The 25,777-nt window shown below is 36.0% G+C and overlaps 3 protein-coding genes across 6 annotated transcripts in view; 2 read left to right on the top strand and 1 right to left on the bottom strand.

The window, feature by feature from the left end:
• Positions 1–13,166, bottom strand: part of LOC126765708 (uncharacterized) — a 52,175-nt gene extending 39,009 nt beyond the window's left edge. Inside the window, exons 1-3 of one of the 3 annotated variants that reach the window (XM_050483445.1) lie at positions 12,248–13,166; positions 11,574–12,182; positions 9,866–11,509 (exon numbers count right to left, since the gene is read on the bottom strand). In XM_050483445.1, coding sequence (XP_050339402.1) covers positions 12,167–12,182; positions 12,248–13,107 — 876 coding nt within the window. In that variant the 5' untranslated portion in view covers positions 13,108–13,166 and the 3' untranslated portion in view covers positions 9,866–11,509; positions 11,574–12,166. Of the gene's footprint in view, positions 1–9,865; positions 11,510–11,573 lie in introns of those variants that run through there. The other 2 variants (XM_050483444.1, XM_050483443.1) reach the window with 2 other exon arrangements.
• The window catches only part of LOC126765665 (transcriptional activator cubitus interruptus), a 42,517-nt gene continuing 19,074 nt past the window's right edge, over positions 2,335–25,777 (top strand). The window contains exon 1 of one of the 2 annotated variants that reach the window (XM_050483235.1): positions 2,335–3,266. In XM_050483235.1, coding sequence (XP_050339192.1) covers positions 3,229–3,266 — 38 coding nt within the window. In that variant the 5' untranslated portion in view covers positions 2,335–3,228. The remainder of the gene's footprint in view (positions 3,267–25,777) is intronic. The other variant, XM_050483234.1, reaches the window with a different exon arrangement.
• LOC126765732 (uncharacterized) lies at positions 18,248–19,348 on the top strand. Its single transcript, XM_050483470.1, has 2 exons — positions 18,248–18,802; positions 18,884–19,348. Exons 1-2 carry the CDS (start codon positions 18,395–18,397, stop codon positions 19,253–19,255), a joined length of 780 nt encoding a protein of 259 aa, XP_050339427.1. The 5' UTR covers positions 18,248–18,394; the 3' UTR covers positions 19,256–19,348.

Here is a 25,777-nt window from a genome sequence, read left to right as displayed (position 1 = left end):
CTGCATCATCGGCATACGCCAGCAGCTGTACACTCTTATAGAAGATTATACCTGCTCGATTGAGTTCTGCAGCTCGAATTATTTTCTCCAGCAGCAGATTGAAGTAGTCGCATGATAGGGAGTGGCCTTGTCTGAAACCTCGTTTGGTATCGAATGGCTCGGAGTAGTTATTCCCGATCCTGACGGAGCTTTGGTATTGCTCAACGTCCGCTTACACAGCCGTTTGAGTTTTGCGGGGATACCAAATTCAGACATCGCGGCATAAAGGCAGCTATTTTTCGTTCCGTCAAAAGCAGCTTTGAAATCGACGAAAAGGTGGTGTGTGTCGATTCTCTTTTCCCGCGTATTTTCCAAGATTTGGCGCATGATTAATATGTGGTCGGTTGTTGATTTTCCAGGTCTAAAGCCATACGGATAAGGTCCAATCCGTTTGTTGAGCAGAGCACATTTAAATTCCAATCGTTGGGCATGCTTTCGTCTGACCATATTTTTCAAAGATGCTGATACATGCTCCATATCAGTTCTTCGCGCAGTGTTTGAATAGCTCGGCATGCAATCCATTGGTCCCCGCCGATTTGTTGTTCATCAGACGGGTAATTGCTATTCGAACTTCTTCATGTTCGGGCAATGGACGGATGCTCCATCGTCATCGATTGGGGAATCGGGTTCACCTTCTCCTAGTGTTATGCTCTACCTGCCATTGAGAAGCCGGAGAAGTGTTCTCTTCGTAATTTTAGCATGCTCTGGGCATCGGTTACTAGATTACCTCCTTGGGTTCTGCAAGAGTATGGTCCGGTCTTGAAACCTTCTGTTAGTCGCCGCATTTTTTCGTGTCATTTTCGAGCATTACCCTTGTCGACCAGCTTGTCAAGCTCTTCATACCCACGCATTTCGGCTTCTCTCCTTTTCTGTCTGCAAAGGCGTCTCGCTTCCCTCTCAGCTCTCGGTATCTATCCCATCCCGGACGTATTGAGGTCGATCGTAACGTTGCAATCGTAACGTTTCTCTCCGTGGCGGCACGGCTGTTCTTTTGATTTTTCCGAAAACCAATGGTTTCGGTCGCAGGTGTACGTAAGGAGCTTGAAATGCCGTCCCGCAGTTCCCTTACACTGAGTTGTTGACGAGTGCTCTTAAAGAGCAGGAGTGCAAGTCGAGTAGAAAATCGCTCGTTATATAATATCACTACTCAATTCTTTGTAGTATACTGGCATAAGTGTGCTGATCCACCATGTCTTCAATTCGTTGAATCGAACCAACGCTTTTTAATGAAAAACATCACCATGCTTAAGTCCAAAGTATGTTCCTACATTTTGCTATTGGCCACGTTAGATGTTCCAGTTCAAATCTAAGACTTCGAGCTGTGTGAGTTTTTAATAGAGGAACACTACGAGGGATGCGAGCATTCTTTTCACTATATGAATACCGCATGCTAAATTTAATTCTTCCCTGATATCTACAACAGCCGTTAGTGGTCGAGTTTTTGCATATCTGGCAGTATTTCCCTCGGAATAATCCTTCTGGGATCACTGTTTTCTTGTTGTTTTTTATATTTTATCTCATTGCAGATCATTGCTACTTTATGTCCAACCAATATTTTGTATTTTTTAAAGATTTGCCGGTCTGTATACGGTTTCTAAAAAATTTTCAGTTTTTCGCAGTTAAATGTTTCACGCGTTACATTAAAGGATACAAACACAATATTTTTTTTATTATCAGTTCAAAAAATAGGGAAAAACTTTCAAACATACAATTTATGCATATTAAAATCAATGACCTTTACGTGAAATCTAATTTTTAAGCTGGGTGTTACAAATAACACAATGCTATCTGTTCTACGAAATTACGGTTTTTAATTAAAACTAAACTCAAATTGAGAGCAATAGGGACGTTAAGTGTATAATTGGTATCAATACCTTATGTAGTGCAAAATATGTATCAAAATTTGCTCGCAGCTGTTCATATCTTCCATACAACCGATTCAGATTTTTTAAATTTAGCCTTAAAAATACCTGATTTTTTTGGTTTTAGACCCATAGTCTCTCAGGCAAAGTTGTTCAGAATGATCCGTAGAACATTCCCCGCATATGCGTTTTTACTTAAAAAATCTACCCGCTCTAATGTACAGATAAATAAATAAATCTAACTCAAAAGAGATGTTATTTAGAAAAGAGAACCGCTTCATACGATCGTGTGTACTCAATTGTTCCACTCAGCAGCCACCAACAACCTGCTTTTCACAACATACATAGCATACATAGCATGCCAAAGCAGCTTCGTCTCAATGTTGAACATGTGGGATAAGTGGATGTATGTGTGGTAGTATGTCCAACATCTAACTGCCAGTCATGTATTTTCTTTTTGTTAGTTTTCGAGGCAATTTTAGTTGTCTTTCATTACATTAACATTGATGTTCTTGTTGTTTTTTTTTGTCGATCGCTTTGTCGTATTGCTACCGCTGTTATTTCGTACGTGTATCCATACTTGAAATCGTCTCTGCTCTAGCTATAATAAGCAAACATTGCAGATACAAGTTGTTTGCGCTTGCATCCATGCTCAACTTCCTGATATTCAGTACGACCATAACACAAGTAAAAGGTGCACGTACGCGCTTAGATTGTCCACTTTCGCCATATGTACACATATTTATTTATATATACTCACATACCTATACGAACGCTTCGTTTTCATATTTATTAAACAGCACTGGATTTAATATTACATGCATATATCAAAATCAGCTCGCATATATTAGTATGTTTGAACATTTAACTCGTGTTATTTAAAAAGTTTAATATCTGTAAAACAACAAAAAAATATAATACAATTTGTAGTGCATTGAAATTATAATTTAATTATATAAAATAAATGTAAAACTTTAATGAAAAGCAACGAATAAACCGCAATCAAATTTTGCCGCAATCCAAAACGAGACTATCCGCCGGCAAATCGTTTATGTTCGAAAAGGCGATATCAATCATATCCACTTATTTTAATTAATTAAATATATGAGGATGTGCGTATGCAACTGCATGATTGCTGAAATTGTAAAAAAAAATCCAAAATTATGTAGAATATCTCTATTAGCAGCTAACGGAATTTAAAGTGATGTTATAGTAGATGAAACTCCAGAAGCATTTATAATCATCAATAAATACAACGGAAACATTCCTTCACACAACAACATTTAACTTTACTAAACTATTAGTCGCATGATTTCATTAAAAAGGGATGGATGCCTACACATTACCAACGTACTTCCCACTGGCGTAAGTAATTTCAGCTTATTCTTTAAAAGCTGAATTTTCTTTGTTAAAATTTGTGTTAGAAGAAATTGCAACTTAACGAGCGACAGTGGTGTCCTATATACAGATTTTATCTATACTTATTTTTTTAAAACAAAATTCCTCAAGACCATCCTTGAAACATTAACAGTTAAAAATTGATGCACTAAGGCTTTACATTTATGTGTGCCACTTTATCTTCTGAAAAATGGATTCTTAAATGTTATCCTAATTTCATGACCACTTGAACAAATCATATATTGTGTTGCGGATATTACATGACACAAGTTGGATTTGTTTATATTTAAAAATAATAAAATATAAAAACACGCAAAAAATGTCAAGAGAAAATAAGCACACACTTTATTTTGCAATAGATGTTTTTGTTATGCATGTTAAGCATTTCAGAGTTTAATTTTATTATCTTTAAAAAAAATTCAAATTCACTTGAATGAATGTACGTATATGTATTCTATGCTGCGAATATACCAAGTGTTTAAACACATAGGTTTCTATATTTTCAATTGAAACCTTCTAGAACAATATTCACTATTTATTCTTCCATCTTATAGAGTAGCAGGTAAAAAGATATTTTTTGAAACTTTTTATGGGCATGTATGGAAAAATGTAAATCAATCTAAATTTGCTTTATTTATATATAGGGTGTAGTATAGTAGTAATAATAGTAGATGTAGCACTTTGATTTTTTAGAAAATGTATATATTACGAAAAAATTTCTGTACTACTTAAGAAATTGCAATGTAAACTAACCAACGCCTTTACTCGTTCATTTGGGCATAAGGTAATAGGCCAGTATATAGATTAAACCTTCACAAGGCCTTGATATGTTACAAAAGTTTAGGAAAGTTGAAAAGAAAAGTTCTTCTCTACACATAACCCGCTGATCCTAAAAATTTGATCATTAGAGTAAAGTACAAATAACAAAAATTCTCATATGAGGTAACATATATGGGGCTAGAGAAAGTATTGACCTAATTTTACCCACTTTTGACACAAGTGAACGCTGTGTTCACAAAAACATTATCTCCGAACTTCAATGCTAGACATTAAAGAATGAACGATATTTTCGGTAAAAAATCAACTATATTCACTGGGGTATACATACATTTGGTATCTGATGCCTTAAAATGTTATTATCCCATTTCGAAAATTTTTTGCTGTAAGACGGAATACCTAAAAAGCACTCTTTATGCAAAGCTTTATTGGAACATAGTCATGATAGAATGACAGGAACGGCAATATGTATATGTGAACGGAGGAATTTGTTGCCGCCGTTCAAGATCGCTAATAAAAATTTAAAACAATGAAAATCAAAGAAAATGTGAAATTTAAATATATTTCATGAAACGTTTTGCAATTTGATGCATAGAATAATTAATTTTAATTACAAATGATTAAAAACATTTATTAATTGAGAACTAACAGGCTTAATTCACTATTCACTTATTAAGTAGTGAAATATCAAAAGTCAGTTGTTTTAATATATCATAACCGGCTGAAGGCCTCGTAGCCAGTGCTGCGTTTATGTATTTATATAATAAAACTCTTTTTGTTATATGAATTATTATAAATAAATAAATAAATAAATAAATAAATATATCATAAAATCATAAAAAAGGATTTTAGTAGTTTTGCAATTTATTGAAAGTTCAATACATAATAATTTGCAATCGTAATAAATGTTGGGTGTTTTAATGTCCAAAAATTCTTATTTTGTTCGATGTGGCCACAATGGCAAATGTTATAAAAAACGCTTATTTTGAGGCGCTTTCACACTGGAATAAGTTGGGCATCCCATTATCCCTGATATAAGTGTTCACCTTAAGATGGACAGTGGCACTGAGAACAAACACTCTAATATCCATGTTAAGGACTGCGGGTCGATTATTTTTTCTATGAATCGCTTGTGAGAGAAATTCTCTCTGGATTATTATGTAGAACTTTGCCTAAGAGACTCTGGCTCTAAAACAGATTTCGAACCGGCGAAGTTGAAAAAATCTGAATCTCTCAGATGGGAGACATATCTTTTAGTTCTACGATCTGGCCGATTCCGACAAATTGTCAATAGAATATCAAAATGTACCTACGATTAAAACTTCATTCGGAGATCATAAAACCGGACGAAAAACTTCGCCTCATAAATTGCCGACACAAAACTAGTTTTAGGCAAAGTTGTTCAGATTGATCCGTAGAATATTTCCCGCATTCGCGATTTTCCCGTTTTTTTTGTTCCCTGTAAATGAACCCGCTCCAAGACAAAAAAACTCAGTATTAAGTAATATATCTAATTTATGTATATTTATATTTTGTTCATTAACCCTTCTAATTGAGAACATATCATTTCATTATAATTTAAGTTCGTGAGGAGTGACAAATCCAATTAACATACAGACTTACATAATCAAATATAAACAGAACACATGCGATTGTATCACTTTCATGACATGTACATATACTAGCTTGTATAATGTAAATTGATAATGATAAGAGAACATGGACATATGTATGTACATAAGTAGCTAAAAACAGCGAAGAATCAAAGAAAGTACTTATAAACAACATTTGAAACTGATTGGACAGACGAAATAAAAGATTATTGCAATATCGAATAAAATGTATGATATGATCCGTTATTGCTCGTTTTAAATTATAATGTAAATGACATGTGTTGATATCTACATTAAATGCATCAAAATACAGTTAATGCGAAATATAAAATTTTATAGTAACAAGAAGGAAAGCGCGAAGGGTTTCATCTAGTTTCACGGAGTGTGGAGAGGTCCTTCAAATACTTGTTCTCGGCAATGTGACATGTAGATTAAACCGATTGGGGGAGAATCGCAAACTCATCTTTTAACCAATCCTTGTAATAAATTACAGTATTGTATCTTATTTAGTGGCGTAGTTATAACGGCTTACAGTATTTCTTAAATATATATAACTTTATACCTATCCCGATTAGTTTTAGATATTACACAAAACAATTAGGTGAAGAAACCTATTATACTATGTTGCAGGTTTTTGCAGGAGTGTAAATATATGCATCGCCTATTAGTGCAAGATCTGATAAAATCAGCAAGGTAAGTATATTTGGTATAAGAGGGTTAAAGGTACTAAATTTTCATTTTTAATGTTAAACACTTTCGTTGAGAGATCTGGCCTACTAACACATAAATTTGTCAATCAGATGGCCGAATAATTTATGCCTGATATACATACATATAAGGATTGGGAAGGAACTTATGTAGCGATATCAACCATTTTTAATGACGAATGCATTTGACTCATGTTTGGTAATAAATTACACTAGTTTACAGTATTGAACTTTTTGTCTGTTGCCGCGAATTCTGCGATTGATACATATTGTTCACTTATTACTTGTTTTTGTCAAATCTACCCTCAAAAATTTTTGAGCATCTCGAGTTACTTTGTTTTTGATTTTTATCATTTAAGCATATATATTAATCGAAAACAGGCGTATTTTACTGTGTTAAGATTAGTTTCTCAAGGTTTTGCGTCATGAGTAGTTCAAGAAGCGGTTGTTTAAATAAACCAGATCATTTTTGCTACATATGCGGAGAATATGTGTTTAAAAATTGTAGAAAAGTTATATCAGAGTTGGTAAAAGATACCTATTTTGAGTATTTTGGGGTGATCTTGGATAAAAATAAGAATTCTTTGGCTCCCAATTGTGTTTGTAAATCTGGTGTGGAATATTTAAGATTATGGAAAAGTGGTAAGAGAAGTGCCTTTAAATTTGGAACACCGACTATTTGGCGAGAACCACGAAATCATCTCGTAGACTGTTATTTTTGTAGTGTGAACATAAACGGTTTAAACACTAAAAATCGAGCTAAATGGCAGTACCCAAGTACTAGTTGTGTTTAACGTCCAGCGCAGCGTTCACCTAACTTCTCAGAGACTTAAAATCAGGAATAATGGGATGCCCAACTCCTCTCTCACTGGAAGTGAGAGAACAATTGCTAAACGTCAAAACCACCTAAACTTTGACAGTTGATCGAGTTCAGGAGGTTTTGACGTTTAGCAATTGGAAACGGGCGATGGCCAGATTGAAACTTACCAAAAAAATATATAAACGGCGGGATTTGTTGCATCGTTCAAGACCTCTTATCAAAAATGCAAAACAATGAAAATTAATTAAATTTTTGAAATTTTAAGGTATTTGATGAAATTTTTTGTAATTTGAAACATCATAGTATTATTTTCAATTGAAAATTATTAAAAACTTTTAATGATTGAGAGCTAACAACCTTAAATCCTATTATTGGGTATTGAAAGGACAAAAGTCAGTTGTTATAATATTCTTTAAAAAGATTTAAATAGTTTCTCCATATAATAAATAACCACTGTTTAGTAATTTATATTCGTACTAAATGTTGGGTATTGGGTTAATAAATGCCCAAAAACTGTTATTTTGTTTGATCTGGCTATAATGGAAAATGTTATGAAAAACGCTTATTTTGAGGCGCTCTCACACTGGAATAAGTTGGGCATCCCATTATTCCTGCTTGAAATATATCTGAACCATTAGAGCAAGACAATGAAGGGCCAAGCTCATCACAAAATGATGCTGATTTTGAAGGTATGTCTAATGAGCCAAAACGCTTTTCCCAAAATAAGTTTAATGATCTTGTAAGAGATTTAAATCTTTATAAACAAGCTTCAGAATTGTTAGCATTAAGACTAAAAGAAAAAAACTTGCTATCCTCGGATACTAAAATAAGTTTTTATCGTGAAAGAGATGCAGAATTACGGCGTTATTTTTCCGAAGAAAACGGCATTACCTTTTATTCAGATATCAAAAACTTGTTAATAAAAATGGGCTTGAAGCGATACGAACCAAACGACTGGCGTTTATTCATTGGCAACTCAAAACGTAGCTTTATGTAGATATGCATTATTTTGGTGGAAATCCATTCAAGATTTGGTGCTTGGTGGATTCCGAGTGTTTTGTGTCGGATCTGTGCTAGAGCTGGGCATTCGCAGAGAAAGTGGAAGATTGTTTCCTTGTTCCCTGCTACTCCGCAGCCACGGCAGATATCGTTGTAGGGCAATCCCATTTTGGACGCATGTTCCCCAAATGGCCAGTGCCCTGTTGTGGTAGCTGTTATTCTGTAAATACTTTTTCTTGACCTATTTAATAAATCATTTGTTCTTTTCCTGTCATATGTTGGCCATAATTGTTTAGTTATGACGCATTTTGTAATGTTTTTCCACCTGTTGTTTGCAATTTGCTGAAATTGTCTATTGATCTCTCCTTTTATCGATCCTAGCGGGCTTGGTATTAGCTCCGCCTCGGATTCATTGAGGAAAGCTCCTGCCTTTGCCAACTCGTCTGCTTTTTCGTTACCGAAAAAGTTCCTGTGTCCGGGAACCCAGATCAAGTTTAGCTGGAGCTTGTCTTTTATTGAGCTTAGCTCTCTTGCAGCTGTGAACTATACTGGAATTTGTCATGGGTGAAGACAATGCCAGGAGGGCCGCCTGGCTGTCCGTAAATATAGTTGCTTTATGTATATTTCCGTGGTTTTCTAATAGAACCTCGCAGGCTTTTTCTATGCCTAGTACTTCTGCTTGGAAGATGCTAGCCGAGTTCGGTAGACGTATAGAGAGAGATATGCCTAGATCAGCGGAGAATACCCCCGTGCCCACTCCGCAGTCCATTTTGGACCCGTCGGTATAGACTGAGGTGGTATCTTCCTCTACTATTGAACCTCTTCTCCATTCTCGTCTAGATGGTATCCTCACCTGGAAGTGTCTACTGAAATCCAGCTTTGGGAGAATGTAGTCTGATTTGTTAATAGTGAACTTGTTTAGAATTACACTATGTCCGTAGTTCAGCTGTTTCCAACCTCCCAATTCTTTTATTCTTATCGCCGCAATAGCTGCTGTTTTGTGAATAAAAATGTCCATTGGTAGTTGATGCAGGATCACATTGAGCGCATCAGTCGGACATGACCTGATTGCACCCGTAACACCCGCACATGCTGCTCTTTGTATTCCATTTAATTTTCTAATATTGTATTGTTTGTTTAGCGCTGGCCACCATACCAGAGCTCCATATGTAAGTATAGGTCTTATGACAGCCGTATACATCCACATGATTATACTTGGTTTAAGGCCCCAATTCTTGTTGACGATTTTCTTACAAGTATAGTAGGCCATGTATGCTTTGTTTATTCTTTTTTCTATATTTATTTTCCAGGACAGTTTGGTGTCAATCTCCACCCCCAAGTATTTAGCTGTGGGGGATAGAGTGAGTGTTGTACCGTTTAGTACCGGAAGTTGAAACTGAGGTATTTTGGTTCTGCTAGTGAATAGCATCAGTTCTGTTTTGTTCGGGTTAACTCCTAGACCATTGTTTTTAGCCCATAGGTTTAACCTACGAAGTGCTCTTTCCATAATCTCGCTGACTGTTGAAGGAAACATGCCTGAAACCAACAACACTATATCGTCTGCATACGCTACTGCTTTCACTCCTTCACCGTTTAGTTGGAGTAGTATTTCGTTCAGCGCTGCAACCCAAAGAATCGGAGAGAGGACCCCCCTTGAGGCGTTCCTCTACTCACATAGCTTGTTTGTGTTGCAGCGCCGTTTGAAGCTATAATCTTCCTATTCTCAAGCATCGATAGTATCCATCTGCACACAGTGTCGTCTATGCCACCATGTGCCAGAGAATTAATTATCGCATTTACTTCTATGTTGTTGAAGGCGCCCTCTATGTCTAGAAATGCAGCCATGGTGTATTGTTTGTGGTGTAGTGATTTTTCGATTACACTTATCACCTCGTGAAGGGCGGTTTCGGTTGATCGGCCCTTCATGTACGCATGTTGGGACTTCGATAACTTCTCCGCCATTATTGCTCTTACGTGTAGATCTATTAGCCTTTCTAGTACCTTCAGCATACAGGAGGTAAGGCTTATAGGTCTAAAATCCTTGGCATTCTCGTGTGTTCTTCTGCCTGGTTTTGGAAGGAACACAACTTTACTCCTTTTCCAACTTCTTGGGATGTAAGATAGTTGAATGCTAGCCTTGTATATATTTTCAAGCCTTAGAACCATTGGTTCTACTAGTTTTTGCAGCATTATGGGCATAATCCCGTCAGGACCTGCCGCTTTAAATGGTGCAAAACTGTTTATGGCATATTTGATTTTACTTTTGTCTACTATTTGGCTTCGATAGTCAGCTGCATTCAGCGGTGGTTCTGGTTGAACCCTCGTTGAAGGTTTTGCTGGCTCCCGGGGAAGTGCGTTGTGATTAGTACCTCCAGAGACTCTTTTGCCGAGGAGGTCCAATCACTTCCCTCAGCCCTAATGTAGGCAGTGTTAATATGATCTTTGGATAGCATTTTACTCAGCCTAGCGGCTTCTCTGCAACTTTCTATCGATGTGCAGAAAGATTGCCATGAGTCCTTTTTAGCTTTCCTGACTGCTTTTTTGTATTCTTTCATAATGTCTTTATATGGCTGCCAGATTTTGGTTCTAAAACTCTCATTGAAAGTTTTCCTTAGTTGTGTTCTCAAACTCTTAAGTTCACTGTTCCACCAAGGAAGAGACTTTCTCTTTTTCAAAACTGTTAGCGGAGTAGATTTATTAAAAGTTGTGGTTAAAATTTTTTCCAACTTCTCTACTTCTGAATCTAATTCCTCAGGATTTCTGATACTCTTGTTGCCTCCCTTTTCAAGGCATTTTGTTGCTATACTGGTAAATTTTCCCCATGCCGTTCTTCTAGGGTTCCGGTATGTGAGAGGCGCACTGTACTTCTCGCGGATGCTGAAGAGTATCCAAGAGTGATCCGACATGGAAGGCTCATCGGATACCCTCCAGTTATCCACAACGAGACTGTCTGTGTCTGTTGATAGCGTGAGGTCAAGCACTTCCTCCCACCCCGGAAACCTATCCGAGCTTGGGAAAGTAAATGTTGGCTTATCGCCCTTGTTGCAAATACTTAGATTACTATTCAAAATATACTGCAAGAGTGACTCACCTCTGGTGTTTATATTGGAGCTACCCCATACGGTGTGCCTTGCGTTTGCATCACACCCTATTAGGACATCATCCCTCCTGTTCTCCTCTACTAGTCTGGCGAGCGGGGCCGGTGGTAAGTCTTCGTCATGGGCCAAGTAGGCCGAGACCAAGAAGAAGGGCTTTTCCTTCTGTTCCACCTTTACCACTGTGATATCTGCTGTGCTGTAATTAGGACAAAGAAATGCATTTATACTTTTATTGATAAGAATGCATGCCCTAGGTTTACCTCTGTTCCGTGTGTAAAACAGGTTATAGTTGCTGCTGTTTAGCCCTTTAATGGAATCATCATTGACCCAGGGCTCCTGTACTAGGCTGATGTCGATGCCCCTCTCGTTCACGAGGGTTGTCAGATTCGCTGTAGCACTCTTCGAGTGCTGCAGGTTTATCTGTACACATCTAAGGTTGTTATTGGGCATCTCGGGTTTCTTCGATGCCCACATTCCTTAGCAACTGGCTGGCGTCGTCGACCTCTTCCGTGTCGTCTTCGTCAGCCGCTTTGTCGCCTTGGAAGATTTTTAGTCTGGCCTTGCGGATTCCGAAGCTGATTTTGTAGTCAGTCTTCTTCAGAGCCTCAATGGACTCATCACAAATGGCCACTAGTATTGGCTTACTTGCTTTATTAGGTTTTTCCTCCTTGATTAGCTGCCACTCATCTATACCTGGTATAGATTTGTTCTGCAGCTTAATGCACCTCAGGAGTTTTTCGCCTGGCTCCTCTAGAGGGGTAACCAAATGCGAGCACGAGGTCTCTTTGGAATGTCCCTGGCGGGTATAAGCCTCAATTGGAGGCCTACGAAGGCGTTGCTAATTATAGCAACACTACCCGTCAGGAAATCTAGCGAGGCCTGGTCCGCGCATTTGATGACCCTGTAGCCCCTGAGGGTCTCAGAGGAGTCAAACTCCGGGTGAGGACCCGCAGGATTGTCGAGTACATAGCTTAGCACCATACTCGACAATCTGACGTCGATCTCCACCCATCTCTCCTGTATTGTGCCCGGAGAGGAGGAATTTCCATCTATAATGGCCACCTGCAGGCTATCCCTGGCTACATCGCAGAAATGCCTTGCCGTTGTTGTGCTGCTGTGTTCTCCTTCACTCCGCCTCGGTTTTTTGGGCTGAGTTCCGGGTACCTCTGTGATGGAGCGATTTCTCTTTTGAGAAGTGCTCTCTAGTTTGTTCTCTACTTGAGGTTGTGATTGCTTCCTTTTCAGGTAGCCTTCATATTCCTCTACGATGGATTTGAGGCGCTTTGTTTCAGCCTCATCAACTGGGGTACCGGCTGCCTGGTCTTTGGCTATCTTCCCTAGTATGAAGACCGCCCTCTGGTACCGGTTTTTCCTCAGCTGATTTTGGGATTTCTTGCGCTTCTTTTTGTTCTCACTTTTAGCCGCCAGTGCACTTTGGTTGGTGCTCATGGCAGCCTTGGAGGTGGACGCTTCGTCCCTTACCTCTGTGGTTTTCACTGCTGTATCTACCGGTATACTTTGTTTGGTATGTTCGGTAGTACTCTTACTCGTCTCCTGGCTGGAGGCAAGTAGTTCGTCCTCATCGGATTCCGTTATAGGATTCCGATAGCTCATGTCCTTAGTCGTTGCTGTTGTCGTCAATTTGGTTGTTGTAGTTGGTGTTGTTGTTGTTGTTGTTTTTGTATTGTTTGCGTTCATGTTTGGTCCCACGAGTAGTCCGGAAAGGGTAGTCACTCGTCCGCAGAGCCGGTATGCGGAGAGAAGGCTTTTATACCTCCGACCTCGCCCGGGCATCGGAGGGGACCGTTCGCGATCAGCTATTTATTACCCCCCGCTGACCATTCAGCCCTCGGCACGGGTACTTCGACACCTTGGCTTAGGGTGGTGTTGGTTCGGGTACGAAAGATACTCAATTTAAAAATTCATGACTGAGTTCTTGGACACAATCTGTGATGCAGAGATTGTTGAACTTTTAGTTAAAGACCTTCTGCTACAATTAAAAAATATGGGATGCAATATGGTTCTCCATAGTCACCTAGAGAGGTTTCCGGGAAATTTAGGAGATATGAGCGAAGAGCAGGGAGAGCGTATGCATCAAGACTTATGCGTCATGGAAATTCGATTTTAATCGATTTTAAATTAAAAGGACAAAAATTTATTTATTAAATCACAAGGCATAAATTGAATGAATAATTGAAATCGACTAAATAAAACACAGAAATAGTAAAAACAATTAAATTTTTTTGTCTATAAATAATGTACCTAGAACATTACATTTCATATAAATTTTTTTAAATAATTCAAGTTATTCAAACAAGTTTAATAAAATTTAAAAACTTATTTTAAATTTAAAATATTTGTTTAAGCTAGACGTACTATTATTATATTTTAATTGCTTTCCACATTGGTGTCACTTAATTAATAGTAAAGTCGAATGTCAAGAATCGATTCCAAATCGACTTCGACTACTGAAGATCGATTCGGAAAACTCGATTATTTTACGAGAAAACTCGATTCTCGAGTAGAATCGGAATCGAGTTTACCATGCCTACAGGGGACGGACATAGGATACTTTTTATCTTATTAATTATGTTCATAATTACAAAAATTATATTTCAAATCATAATTCAAATTCGTGTACAAATGTGAAACTTATTTGAATATTTTATTACTTAAAAAATTATAATACCACCAAATAGGCATTGCAAGAGTAATTTTCGTATACATGGAAGATAAGTACTGATTGTTGCTATTGGACATGGGATTTTAGGACGCACCACGTGGAACCAGTAACACATTTTTATATCAGAATTCTGTACAGACACAAGTATAAAAATTGGACATTTTAAATTTCTGATTGATCTATCAATTGAAAACGAGCAGTTCTAATCAGCTTTTACATTTCGTTATTTAAAGAAGTATATAAACTTGAATGAACAAATATTAAATTTTCTAACTTAGGCTTAGTTTTATTGATATATTTTACTTCGCATTAGCTCAAATTATACATACATACATATGTACATATGTACATATGTAAGTAAAAATGATTGTTTGTTTGTTAGTAACGCTAACGCTCGAGAACGGCGGAACCAATCTTCATGAAATCAAAAGTTGTTCGCTGTGGATCTGGAAAGGGTTCGATATAAAAAACCATATACTTTTCATAAGGAAAAGTCGAAAAATTGGAAATTTCCAAAAAGTGACTTTTCATACAATTCTTTTTTGTTTTGTTTTTCAATATTTTGATTTGTAAATTATTTGAATCGTTCAATTTCGGTCGCTTGCTTTTTTATTCCGGCTATTTAAAAGAATAATTATTGAAAATTATTCAGTGAAAACTTTATGTGTGTTTCAAACGAAGTGATTATATAAGAAATTATTTTAAAGAAAATGCCGGCACGTCCAAAATCAAACATAGGTCGACGTATTCGAAATGCTCTGGGCGTGTTGTCACAAAAAGTATCACAAACTGCAGTGCGACGTCCACGAAATAGATGTGAAGAAGCTCATCATGCAAGAAATCCAGCAAGACCTACGCGAATACGACGTCGTGTTTTGGAAGATATGTTCCGTGCTGCATTTGATTACGACCCTTCAATCGACTATAATGTACATGGATATATTGGAATGATGGATGTTATATGCCCACATTGTGAAGCGGCTAAATTCTCGGGTGAAACGGCTGGAATGTGTTGCGCTAACGGGAAAGTAAAATTGCCGGAATTTGAACCGCCTCCTGAATCATTACAATCATTAATTTTTGAGACATCACCAGAATAGAAAAATTTTTTAAATCTTATACAAGAGTACAATTCGTCTTTTCAAATGACTTTTTTCGGCGCTACAAAAATTATAAGAGATCAATTTATGCCGACATTTAAGGTGATTGCATGGAATATTTGATGGTTTTTTCAATGAATAGGGAAAAATTTATTCCTATAACATTGCATACATATTACAGATCCAAGGTCAAATTTATCACCTAGCGGGTTCATTGTTACCGCTCCCCGACGCTAACCATCAATTTTTACAAATATATTTCATCGGAGATAAAAATCGTGAATTAAATCAACGCTGCACAATTGGTTCTCACACAAAAAGAGAAATTCTTTGCGAACTACAAGATTTTTTTCATCAGCACAATGAATTAGTCCAATTGTTCAAAACTGCTATGGATCGGTTGCCATCTGATAATCACAGAATCGTTATAAGAGCCGATAAAACTCCAACTGGAGAGCATTCAAGAAGATTCAATGCACCAACCATTGATGAAGTGGCCATTGTGATTGTTGGCGATCAGTTTCAATCTCGAGATATTATTCTTCACCGTAGAAATGAACAATTACAACGTGTTTCGGAGCTTCATCGTTGTTACGATGCATTACAGTATCCTATATTGCACTGGAATGGCCATGATGGATACCATATAAATATCCCAATGATTAATCCAAGCACAGGTACATAATATATATCGTGCTCATAAATATTTCGTTTAAATAAAAGATTTCGATTTTGAATTGAAAACTTCTAAATACGTTTTGAAACGTATTTTTTACAGGTCTTGATGCTCAAAAGAAGGTCAGCGCCATGAATTATTATTCATACAGATTAATGATTCGCGAAGGAAGTTCAAATTACATTTTGAGATGTGGAAAACTGTTTCATCAATACATTGTGGACATGTATGCGAAAATTGAGACTGAACGTCTCAATTACATCCGGTTCAATCAAAGTAAATTGCGATCAGAAGAATACATACATTTGCGTGATGCAATAACAAATGATGGGAATTTGAATGATATTGGACGTCTGACGATATTACCAGCATCTTATATTGGAAGTCCTCGCCATATGCACGAATATGCTCAAGATGCGATGTCATACGTGAGAAAATACGGCCGACCAGATTTATTTATTACATTCACATGTAATCCGAAGTGGAGCGATATTCAAAATAATTTGTTTGACGGTCAATCAACAACAGATCGTCACGATATAAATGCACGTGTTTTTCGGCAAAAATTAAAAGCGCTGATGGATGTAATTGTGAAATTGCGCGTATTTGGAGAAGTGCGGTGTTATATGTATTCAATCGAATGGCAAAAGAGAGGATTGCCGCACGCACATATATTGATATGGTTGGTTCGTAAAATCACACCAGATGAAATTGATAATATCATATCAGCCGAGATACCAGATCAAACAATTGATCAAGAATTATTTGAAGTCGTCACAAAACATATGATTCATGGCCCATGTGGCGTACTAAATATGAATTCACCATGCATGATTGATGGCAAATGCTCAAAGCGTTATCCCAGAGCATTGACTTCCGACACAATAACAGGCAATGATGGATACCCGTTGTATCGACGACGGTCTACTGAAGATAACGGTCAATCAGTAATGATGAACATTCGTCATCAAGAAATCATCGTCGATAATCGCTGGGTTGTGCCATATTCACAACTTCTGTCAAAAATATTTCAGTCTCACATTAACGTTGAGTATTGTAATTCCGTCAAGTCAATCAAATACATTTGCAAGTATGTGAATAAAGGAAGTGATATGGCTGTCTTTGAAGTACCTGATGCTGACAATAGGAACGATGAAATTACTCGATATCAAATGGGCCGATACGTTAGCAGCAATGAAGCAATTTGGCGAATATTTTCGTTTCCATTGCACGAAAGACATCCTGTTGTTGTTCATCTAGCGGTGCATCTTGAAAATGGTCAACGTGTTTATTTTACTACTGAAAATATACAGCAGAGAGCAGCACAACCACCAGCGACTACTTTAACTGCTTTTTTCGACTTTGTGAAACCGATACATTTGCCAGAAGTTTGCTATATACTGATGTACCTCAGTATTACACATGGAATACATCATCAAAAGAATTCCAACGACGTAAACAGGGTACAGCAGTTGATGGTCACCCAGGTATATATTCAACAGATGCTTTGGGCAGAATGTATACGATTCATCCCAACAACGCGGAATGTTTTTATTTGCGATTGCTATTGATGAACGTTCAAGGACCGAGATCGTTCGAATATTTGAAAATAGTTGATGGTCATTTATGTGAGACGTATCGCGAGGCATGTCACCTACTGCATTTGTTGGAAAACGATTCACATTGGGAATCGACGCTTCAAGATGCATGTGTTTCATCTTTACCACAACAAATAAGAATGCTTTTCTCGATTATAATATCAACATGCATGCCATCGAATCCACTGGAATTATGGAACAAATATCAAGATTACATGACGGAAGATATTTTGATTCGGATGCGTCGTACGTCAAATAATCCAGATTTGATGATTACCTTGGAAATGTACAATGAAGCATTAATAATCATTGAAGATATGTGTCTCAAAATTGCGCATAAAGCATTATCACAGTTATCTATGATTTCACCTGATCGTCCGATGCATGATTTGATGGATCAAGAATTGCAACGTGAACAACAATTCAATTGTGACGAATTGATTGAATTTGTGCAATCAAATATTGACAAATTAAATGATCAACAAAACTATGTATATCAAACAATTTTGCAAGCTGTTTCTGACAACACTGGCGGATTATATTTCTTGGACGCACCTGGTGGAACCGGAAAAACATTCATTATTACATTGATTCTGGCAGCTATTCGATCACAGAAAAAAATTGCTTTGGCTCTTGCTTCTTCTGGAATTGCTGCCACTTTATTGGACGGAGGACGAACAGCACACTCTGCATTAAAATTGCCATTGAACATGCAAGTGAGTGAAACGCCGACATGCAATATTTCAAGAAATTCTGCAATGGGAAAAGTCTTGAGCAAGCAGCGATTATTCTGTGGGATGAGTGTACAATGGCCAACAAAAAATTCCTCGAAGCCTTGGATCGAACTATGAAAGATTTACGCGGAAATCAACAGCTGTTTGGTGGTGCCTTGATATTGTTATCAGGTGATTTTCGACAAACATTGCCAGTTTTTCCTCGATCAACTCCTGCCGATGAAATAAATGCATGTCTGAAATCTTCTGCTCTCTGGAGATTTGTGAAAAAATTGACGTTGAATGTCAATATGCGTGTCCTATTACAAGACGATTCATCTGCACATCAGTTTTCGGAACAATTGTTGGATATCGGAAATGGAAAAATGCAAATCGACAATACAAATGGAATGATCACCTTGCCCGAAAATTTTTGTACAATTTTGCAAACAAAAGAAGAATTGGTCGAATGCGTTTTCCCAAATATCATTCAGAATCACAGAAGCCATGATTGGTTAGCAGAACGTTCAATATTGGCACCGAAGAATATACACGTCAATGCAATGAACTTCCAAATTCAAGAAAAATTGCCAGGTGAAGTCATAACTTATAAATCCATTGACAGCGTTATGGATGAAGATGAAGCTGTGAATTATCCAATTGAATTTCTGAATTCATTGGAACCACCTGGTACACCGCCACATCTTTTGAATTTAAAGGTTTGTTCATTACTTTAATCATTACAGAATATAAATCTGTAAGGAGGTTCAATGAAATATATTATTGATTCCATTTTTAAGGTTGGTTCACCAATCATATTACTACGGAATATCAATCCTCCAAAAATGTGTAATGGTACACGACTGGCAATAAAGAAGCTAATGCCAAATTTGATTGAAGCAACTATACTCAATGGCAAAGCGAAAGGCGAAAATGTGCTTATACCACGTATTCCAATGATTCCAACAGACATGCCATTCAATTTCAAATTCGCCATGACTATAAACAAAGGACAAACATTTCAAATATGCGGAGTAAATTTGGAAGAATCGTGTTTTTCACATGGACAATTATATGTTGCATGTTCGAGAGTCGGTACTGCACATCGTTTATTCATTCATGCACCGGACAGTAAAACTAAGAACGTTGTTTATCAAAATGTTTTAGATTAGAACTCGAATTTTTGAGATTTACAATTTATTATATACGCTTATGTAAAAATAAGAGGAAACTGAAGAATAAATACTTTCAATGTTTGAAGAGTATTACTTTGTTGAATTTTTTATTGAATCGCTATGACAATTTTCTTATTATTCGTATTTATGTACGCTTCTCAATGTTAGCGTTATAACAATTTTATGGAGTAAATGGATAATATCGTACGAATGCATTCTCATGAACTGCATATCCTTTATCAACAATATCTTGGTCAATCCTCATCCTTAATTCATAATCGTCTAAATTTATGAAAAAGATTTCGTCTATTTGTTTCATTATTTTCATAGTGAAAGATTCGTTCAAAGCAATTTCTTCAAAATATTTGATAGCTTCTCGCGACCAGTATTTCCCATTACTTGGCTTGATATTTGCTAATCGGCAATTCAGAATTTGCTCTACATCCTGGTATTCCCTTTCTTCCGGTCTGAATTTTACGGTGAAGCACGATGGGCTATCAATCGACTGAACAACAACTGTTTTTTCCTGAAGATAATCAGAATGGAATGTTCTTCTCATATCGAATCTTTTCATCGTCATTTTTTGTATGGTATACTTTGGAAATAAAATTTTTTTTTATTATATTGAATTATATTGTATTTGTTATTGACTTTTTTGTTTGGCTATTAACTTACTGTTTTATTACACTTTTATGAATGGAAAATCACATTATTTTCAAATACAGAGTAATTATTATCGCAGAATATAATTATAGACCATGAAATTTCAGGTTTTTTGTTTGCTAAATAAGTTGACTTTTGCTCAAGTAACAATATAATGTGACATTACTCATTCATGTCAAATGCTTATTTTTTTGTTTCTCTTATGTTTTTGTTTACACTCAAACGTCAAATAAATAAAAATTTAGATTTGTCGTTTGTGGATATTTCATAAAATCTGAAAATAGGCAATTGCTTTGGCAAATTTATCGCATATTTGAATATTCAATATGTTTAAAAAGAAGATGACAAAAATGTCTATAATGAAAAAAATTAAATGAAGTATAATAGCCGATAAATATTTATATTAAAAAAAATTGAATATATGGAGTAAAGTCAGAAGGGATATGGGAGCTAGGTCAAGTTTCCGCCCAATTTTGTCTATTTTAGGCACAAATATACACGGTTATGAATAAAACACGCTCTCTATGGGTACAGGACCCGTCCACGCTTCACTGTGGCTGATACATAGATAATACTACTACTACCATCTATATGATTGCTATTAGTTGGATTATAACTATTAGTTAATAAGATATAGCATTTTTGTGAAGCGACTTCTGTTAGTTTACAAAAAATGTATCATAAAGAATTTCGTGTGTTAATAAAGCATTACTTTTTGGGGGAAAGTACTGTTGAATTTGGGCTCAGGGAAATCCACCGTTGAAAACATATTTGCTAAGCTGGGGAAACAGACGAATTGAGCACCAAGGGCAATGATGCTCTACAGATTCAAAAGCTATGTGCAAAGTGGGTGCCACGCAAGTTCTTAATCCAATAAAAATACGAATAACTGATTCTGACAAGTATTTGAGCGCTCTTTAATCGTAATAAAACCGAATTTTTACGTCGGTGTGTGACAATAGAAACATAGCTCCATCATTTGCCACTGGAGTTCAATCGACTGTCATTCTAGTGAACTGCACACGATGAACCGATTCTCAGGCGTGGAAAGACGAAAAAGTCGGATGGAAAGGTTATGACATCAGTCTTTTCGTATGCATGTTGTATAATACATACTAAACGACTGATTACTGAGCCAGTTATAATCCATTTCCTGCATATTTGGTTGCAGTTCTTTTCTACTATTACAAATACTTAACAATTGTATTATTTTTGAAGAAGAATCTGTTTAAATTTGTACGCATATATTCAAATGATTCCCACAAACATGAATTTTGAACAAATGCTTATTATAAATTTTGTATTTATTTTTATTAAATTTTGATATAAAGAGATAAAAGGTATCCTATGTCCTTACCCTGGTTCTAAGCTACTTCCCCACCAATTGAGTTATAAATGGTGTAACTATCAACAACTTTCTTTTATATATAGATATAGCTACCCATAGATGTATTGAATCACCCAATTTATTACTTAAGAACGAACAACTCTGCCCACATTATGAAAACTTGTCTACAGATGTCGCCTTTTACTTTGGCATCGTTTTGTTTATTACGCCAATTTAGGGTTTGAATATTGGATACTGCGATGGTAGCGCAATCTATCGGATCCAATGTAAAACATTCCAAAATTAGCAATTAATTACAAATTAAAAATTAATTAAAAAAACATTATCCAGTAATTTGAAATTGTGAATCTAAACCATTCTCGAATCTCCTTAAACACACACAAAAAATTTCATCAAAATCGGTACAGCCGTTTAGGAGCAGTTCAATTACAAACACACGGTCAGAAGATTTATATATGTATGTATGTATATAAAGACTCTCGGCTTCACTCCCATTGAATCCCTTAAAGAAATATGTATCAAAGATTATTAATAAAAACAAATAATTAAATAAATATATACACAAATAATATGCCAAAAAATATATATATTTCTTTAATTTTAAATTTTATTTTACAAAGAGACATTATCTGACTAAAAAAATTTTTTCACAATTTTTCCTTTATTTGTGTACACAAATATTTCGATAAGCCATATTTACTACTAAATATATAAAAAAAAATAAAAATCAGAATAATAATCGCGAATTTGATCATCTTCCCCTTCATAATTGAACTGTCTTTACTGTTTTCTTAAGCGAACGTGGGCCGTTCTTACATGTACCGTCGGAAGTACATACATGCATAAACATGTGATATTTTGTGAGCAAATCAACGGAATACTCGCAATCAATGCATAGCAACATGCAATTTAACAACAACTAATTGACGCACTATTTAAAAGAAAGTAACAACACCCCGTATATGTTTACATTTTTGTTTTATAATACGAAAATGTAGAACTATGACATTTGTATATTATATACAAATGAAATAAATGAAGTAGTTTTGTAAATTAATTTTAATGAAATATAATATGTAAAGAAAGTTAGCTAAAATGTGGCCTAAAATTTTTGTTCTCTAGGCAATTGCCCAACGGGTCGGCCCTGTGAGGTTTAGTCCAATTTCATCCTAATTCGTTGGATTTGGACAATTTTTGGTCATAAGGTGGCATACTCTAAAGGCATTATTCCTGCAAAGTGTTATCCCATTGTATTAATTGCTTATTGGTTTGTGTACAAAGCGATAGAATCAAATGGAATTTAAAAATGTGCTATATGGAAAGCAGGCGTAGTTGAAATCCAATTTCATTCATTTTCGCCCTGTGACATAGGATGAAGTATAGTCGAAATGGGTAGAGTACATTAGGGTGGAAAAAAAATCGTAATGCGAGCCACTGAATTATTCACGGCATATATGTATGTATGTATCGGGTGATTTTTTAAGAGCTTGATAACTTTTTTTAAAAAAAAAACGCATAAAATTTGCAAAATCTCATCGGTTCTTTATTTGAAACGTTAGATTGGTTCATGACATTTACTTTTTGAAGATAATTTCATTTAAATGTTGACCGCGGCTGCGTCTTAGGTGGTCCATTCGGAAAGTCCAATTTTGGGCAACTTTTTCGAGCATTTCGGCCGGAATAGCCCGAATTTCTTCGGAAATGTTGTCTTCCAAAGCTGGAATAGTTGCTGGCTTATTTCTGTAGACTTTAGACTTGACGTAGCCCCACAAAAAATAGTCTAAAGGCGTTAAATCGCATGATCTTGGTGGCCAACTGCCCATGCATCCCGAAAAATGCACTGTTTGGTGTGGTTTGTACGCTGGTGGAATCATTGGACCGTATTTTTTCAAAGATGCTGTTGGACGCAACGTTACGGTGAATGGCGATCGCTATCGTTCGATGCTAACAAACTTTTTGTTGCCAAAAATGGAAGAACTGAACTTGGTTGACATGTGGTTTCAACAAGATGGCGCTACATGCCACACAGCTCGCGATTCTATGGCCATTTTGAGGGAAAACTTCGGAGAACAATTCATCTCAAGAAATGGACCCGTAAGTTGGCCACCAAGATCATACGATTTAACGCCTTTAGACTATTTTTTGTGAGGCTACGTCAAGTCTAAAGTCTACAGAAATAAGCCAGCAACTATTCCAGCTTTGGAAGACAACATTTCCGAAGAAATTCGGGCTATTCCGGCCGAAATGCTCGAAAAAGTTGCCCAAAATTGGACTTTCCGAATGGACCACCTAAGACGCAGCCGCGGTCAACATTTAAATGAAATTATCTTCAAAAAGTAAATGTCATGAACCAATCTAACGTTTCAAATAAAGAACCGATGAGATTTTGCAAATTTTATGCGTTTTTTTTTTTTTAAAAAGTTATCAAGCTCTTAAAAAATCACCCGATACATACATAAATGATAGTTCATAGATGTGAATGCAGTATACCATTTTTCACGGTTTGTTATTTGCTAATAACAAAGCTTTTACTCTTGTGTATCTGCTTATTTAAATTTCATTTTGCAATATTAGTACTAGTGTACTTGAGGGTGGGTAAAAATCTGAAGTTTCTTTTTTCTTCTAAGAAAGGGTCTCCAAGTATGAGCTCTTATTTATAACGGGAAGGTGTATCTCGCTTCCAAATGTCTTTTCAGAATATGAAGCGGTGAAAAACTCATTCGTTGTTTTGACCCACCCTAATGTAAAGGGTAATTTGTACTTTTTTAAAGAAAAACACAGAAACTTCAAATTTAATGGGGAATCATTATTATCATTCGAAAGAACATTCTTTGTAATTTTTTTTTGGAGATTATCTCTTTCAAATGTTGGCCGCACCTACGCCTCTGATGGTCCATCGGTTGAATCTAACTTTCGATGACTCGTTCAAGCATTTCGATGGTAATTGGCAGGGTTCTCATTTACTACTCCGTAGCAGCAAAATTTCTAAAATTATTGCTATGCTATCGCTACCGCTCTCACTTTGCTGGGAGCCATAGCATAGCCTTAGCATAACAATGTAAAGTATGTGCTCTACTCTGCTCCGAGTTTTGTTAGGTAAAAAACTATAGCTGGAGCGGGAGCAAAAAATTAAATTCTGCGCTATGCTCTGGCGTAGCGGTAGCAAAAAATTGGGAGCGGTAGCACAGCGGAGCTAATGAAAATTTTCATGTGCTACAGCTCCCGCATGTTGTTTTTTTTTTTCTTTTTTGCTATTTTGCTATTTTCTGTCATAATATTTGAATTAATTGAATAATTCAAACAAAAAAATGTTATGCAAATCATTTTGGCACTTTTTGCGTCAAGTGACTTTATAAATCTAAAATCAAATATTTTAAGAAATATATTAATAAAGTGAATTAGATAATAATTGAATAAAGTATAAAATTTTTTTTTATTATGTAAAATATTTACCATTTTTATATTACCAAAAACATCATCTATTCCAAATGTATTACAATACTCAATTACTATAAATTTTCGAAATTAATTTTAACTACATATACTTTTCCCCTTTTTATATACATTAGGGTGTTTTTTTTTTTGAACTATTAATTTTTTTCAGTCCCGTCACGAAAATTCCTTGGAAATACCCCAAAAAAAAAATTCCCTGAAAAGTTTAGCCCTAAATATTAACATTAAGAACTGGACCGAGGCATGTAAAATTTTTCCATAGAAAATACACTACAATCCTGATATTTATCTTTAAATTTCTACAGATCAGAGGTATTTTATGGCATCGCACATTGAGTACTCAAAGCAAATCGACCTTTTCGACATAACAGAAAATATTTGTACACATATACATACTTCAATGTATATTGCAAAGAATCGAAAAGATTTCTGTATATCTAAAATTATAGTAAACCTTTTTATCAACACTCCAATTATTCCGCTATATCTTTATGTTAGATATCGCGTTTGGTTTGTTATGAATGCATTTGCGTCCTTGACCAATAATCCAGCAAAGTATCTGCAGTGCCTTGACGATGAAAATTTCAATGCCATTTTTTGTTGTGATATTAAATACAGTCAAACCTGGATAAGTGAGAACTGGATTAGCGAGAAAACTCTATAAGTGAGAGTAATAGCTAGGACCCGTCATTTTAAGCTTCCTAAACCTCTAATAGTGAGAAACAAAAACCTCTATAAGAGAGAGTCGTTTTTGCCTCATAGACCTCCGTAAGTGAGACTGCTACTTATCTATACCTCTATAAGCGACAGTCGAGCTTTATTTATTTATGAATATTATATATGAGGAACTATAGCTACAATAAAAATACATACATACATAGAAGATACATATATACAGTAACAAATGACAAAACAAATAACAAATTTAACATCTGCTATTTTATTACCCACTCTTAATTTCGAAAAATTTAAAAGGTCATAAAGAAAAACTGACACATACGAACGCCAAGCCCTTTGAGGGTTTTACTATACTAACCTAGTACCATCACCCTGAC

This window comes from Bactrocera neohumeralis, unplaced genomic scaffold (assembly GCF_024586455.1).
Source record: "Bactrocera neohumeralis isolate Rockhampton unplaced genomic scaffold, APGP_CSIRO_Bneo_wtdbg2-racon-allhic-juicebox.fasta_v2 cluster11, whole genome shotgun sequence".
NCBI lineage: Eukaryota > Metazoa > Arthropoda > Insecta > Diptera > Tephritidae > Bactrocera > Bactrocera neohumeralis.
This window is presented reverse-complemented; position numbering and strand designations above follow the sequence as displayed.

Coding starts and splice junctions, on each gene's coding strand:
- LOC126765732 (XM_050483470.1), top strand. CDS start 18,395: ATGCGTGTCCTATTACAAGACGATTCATCTGCACATCAGTTTTCGGAA. Junction 18,803..18,883: donor CACATCTTTTGAATTTAAAG/GTTTGTTCATTA, acceptor TCCATTTTTAAG/GTTGGTTCACCAATCATATT.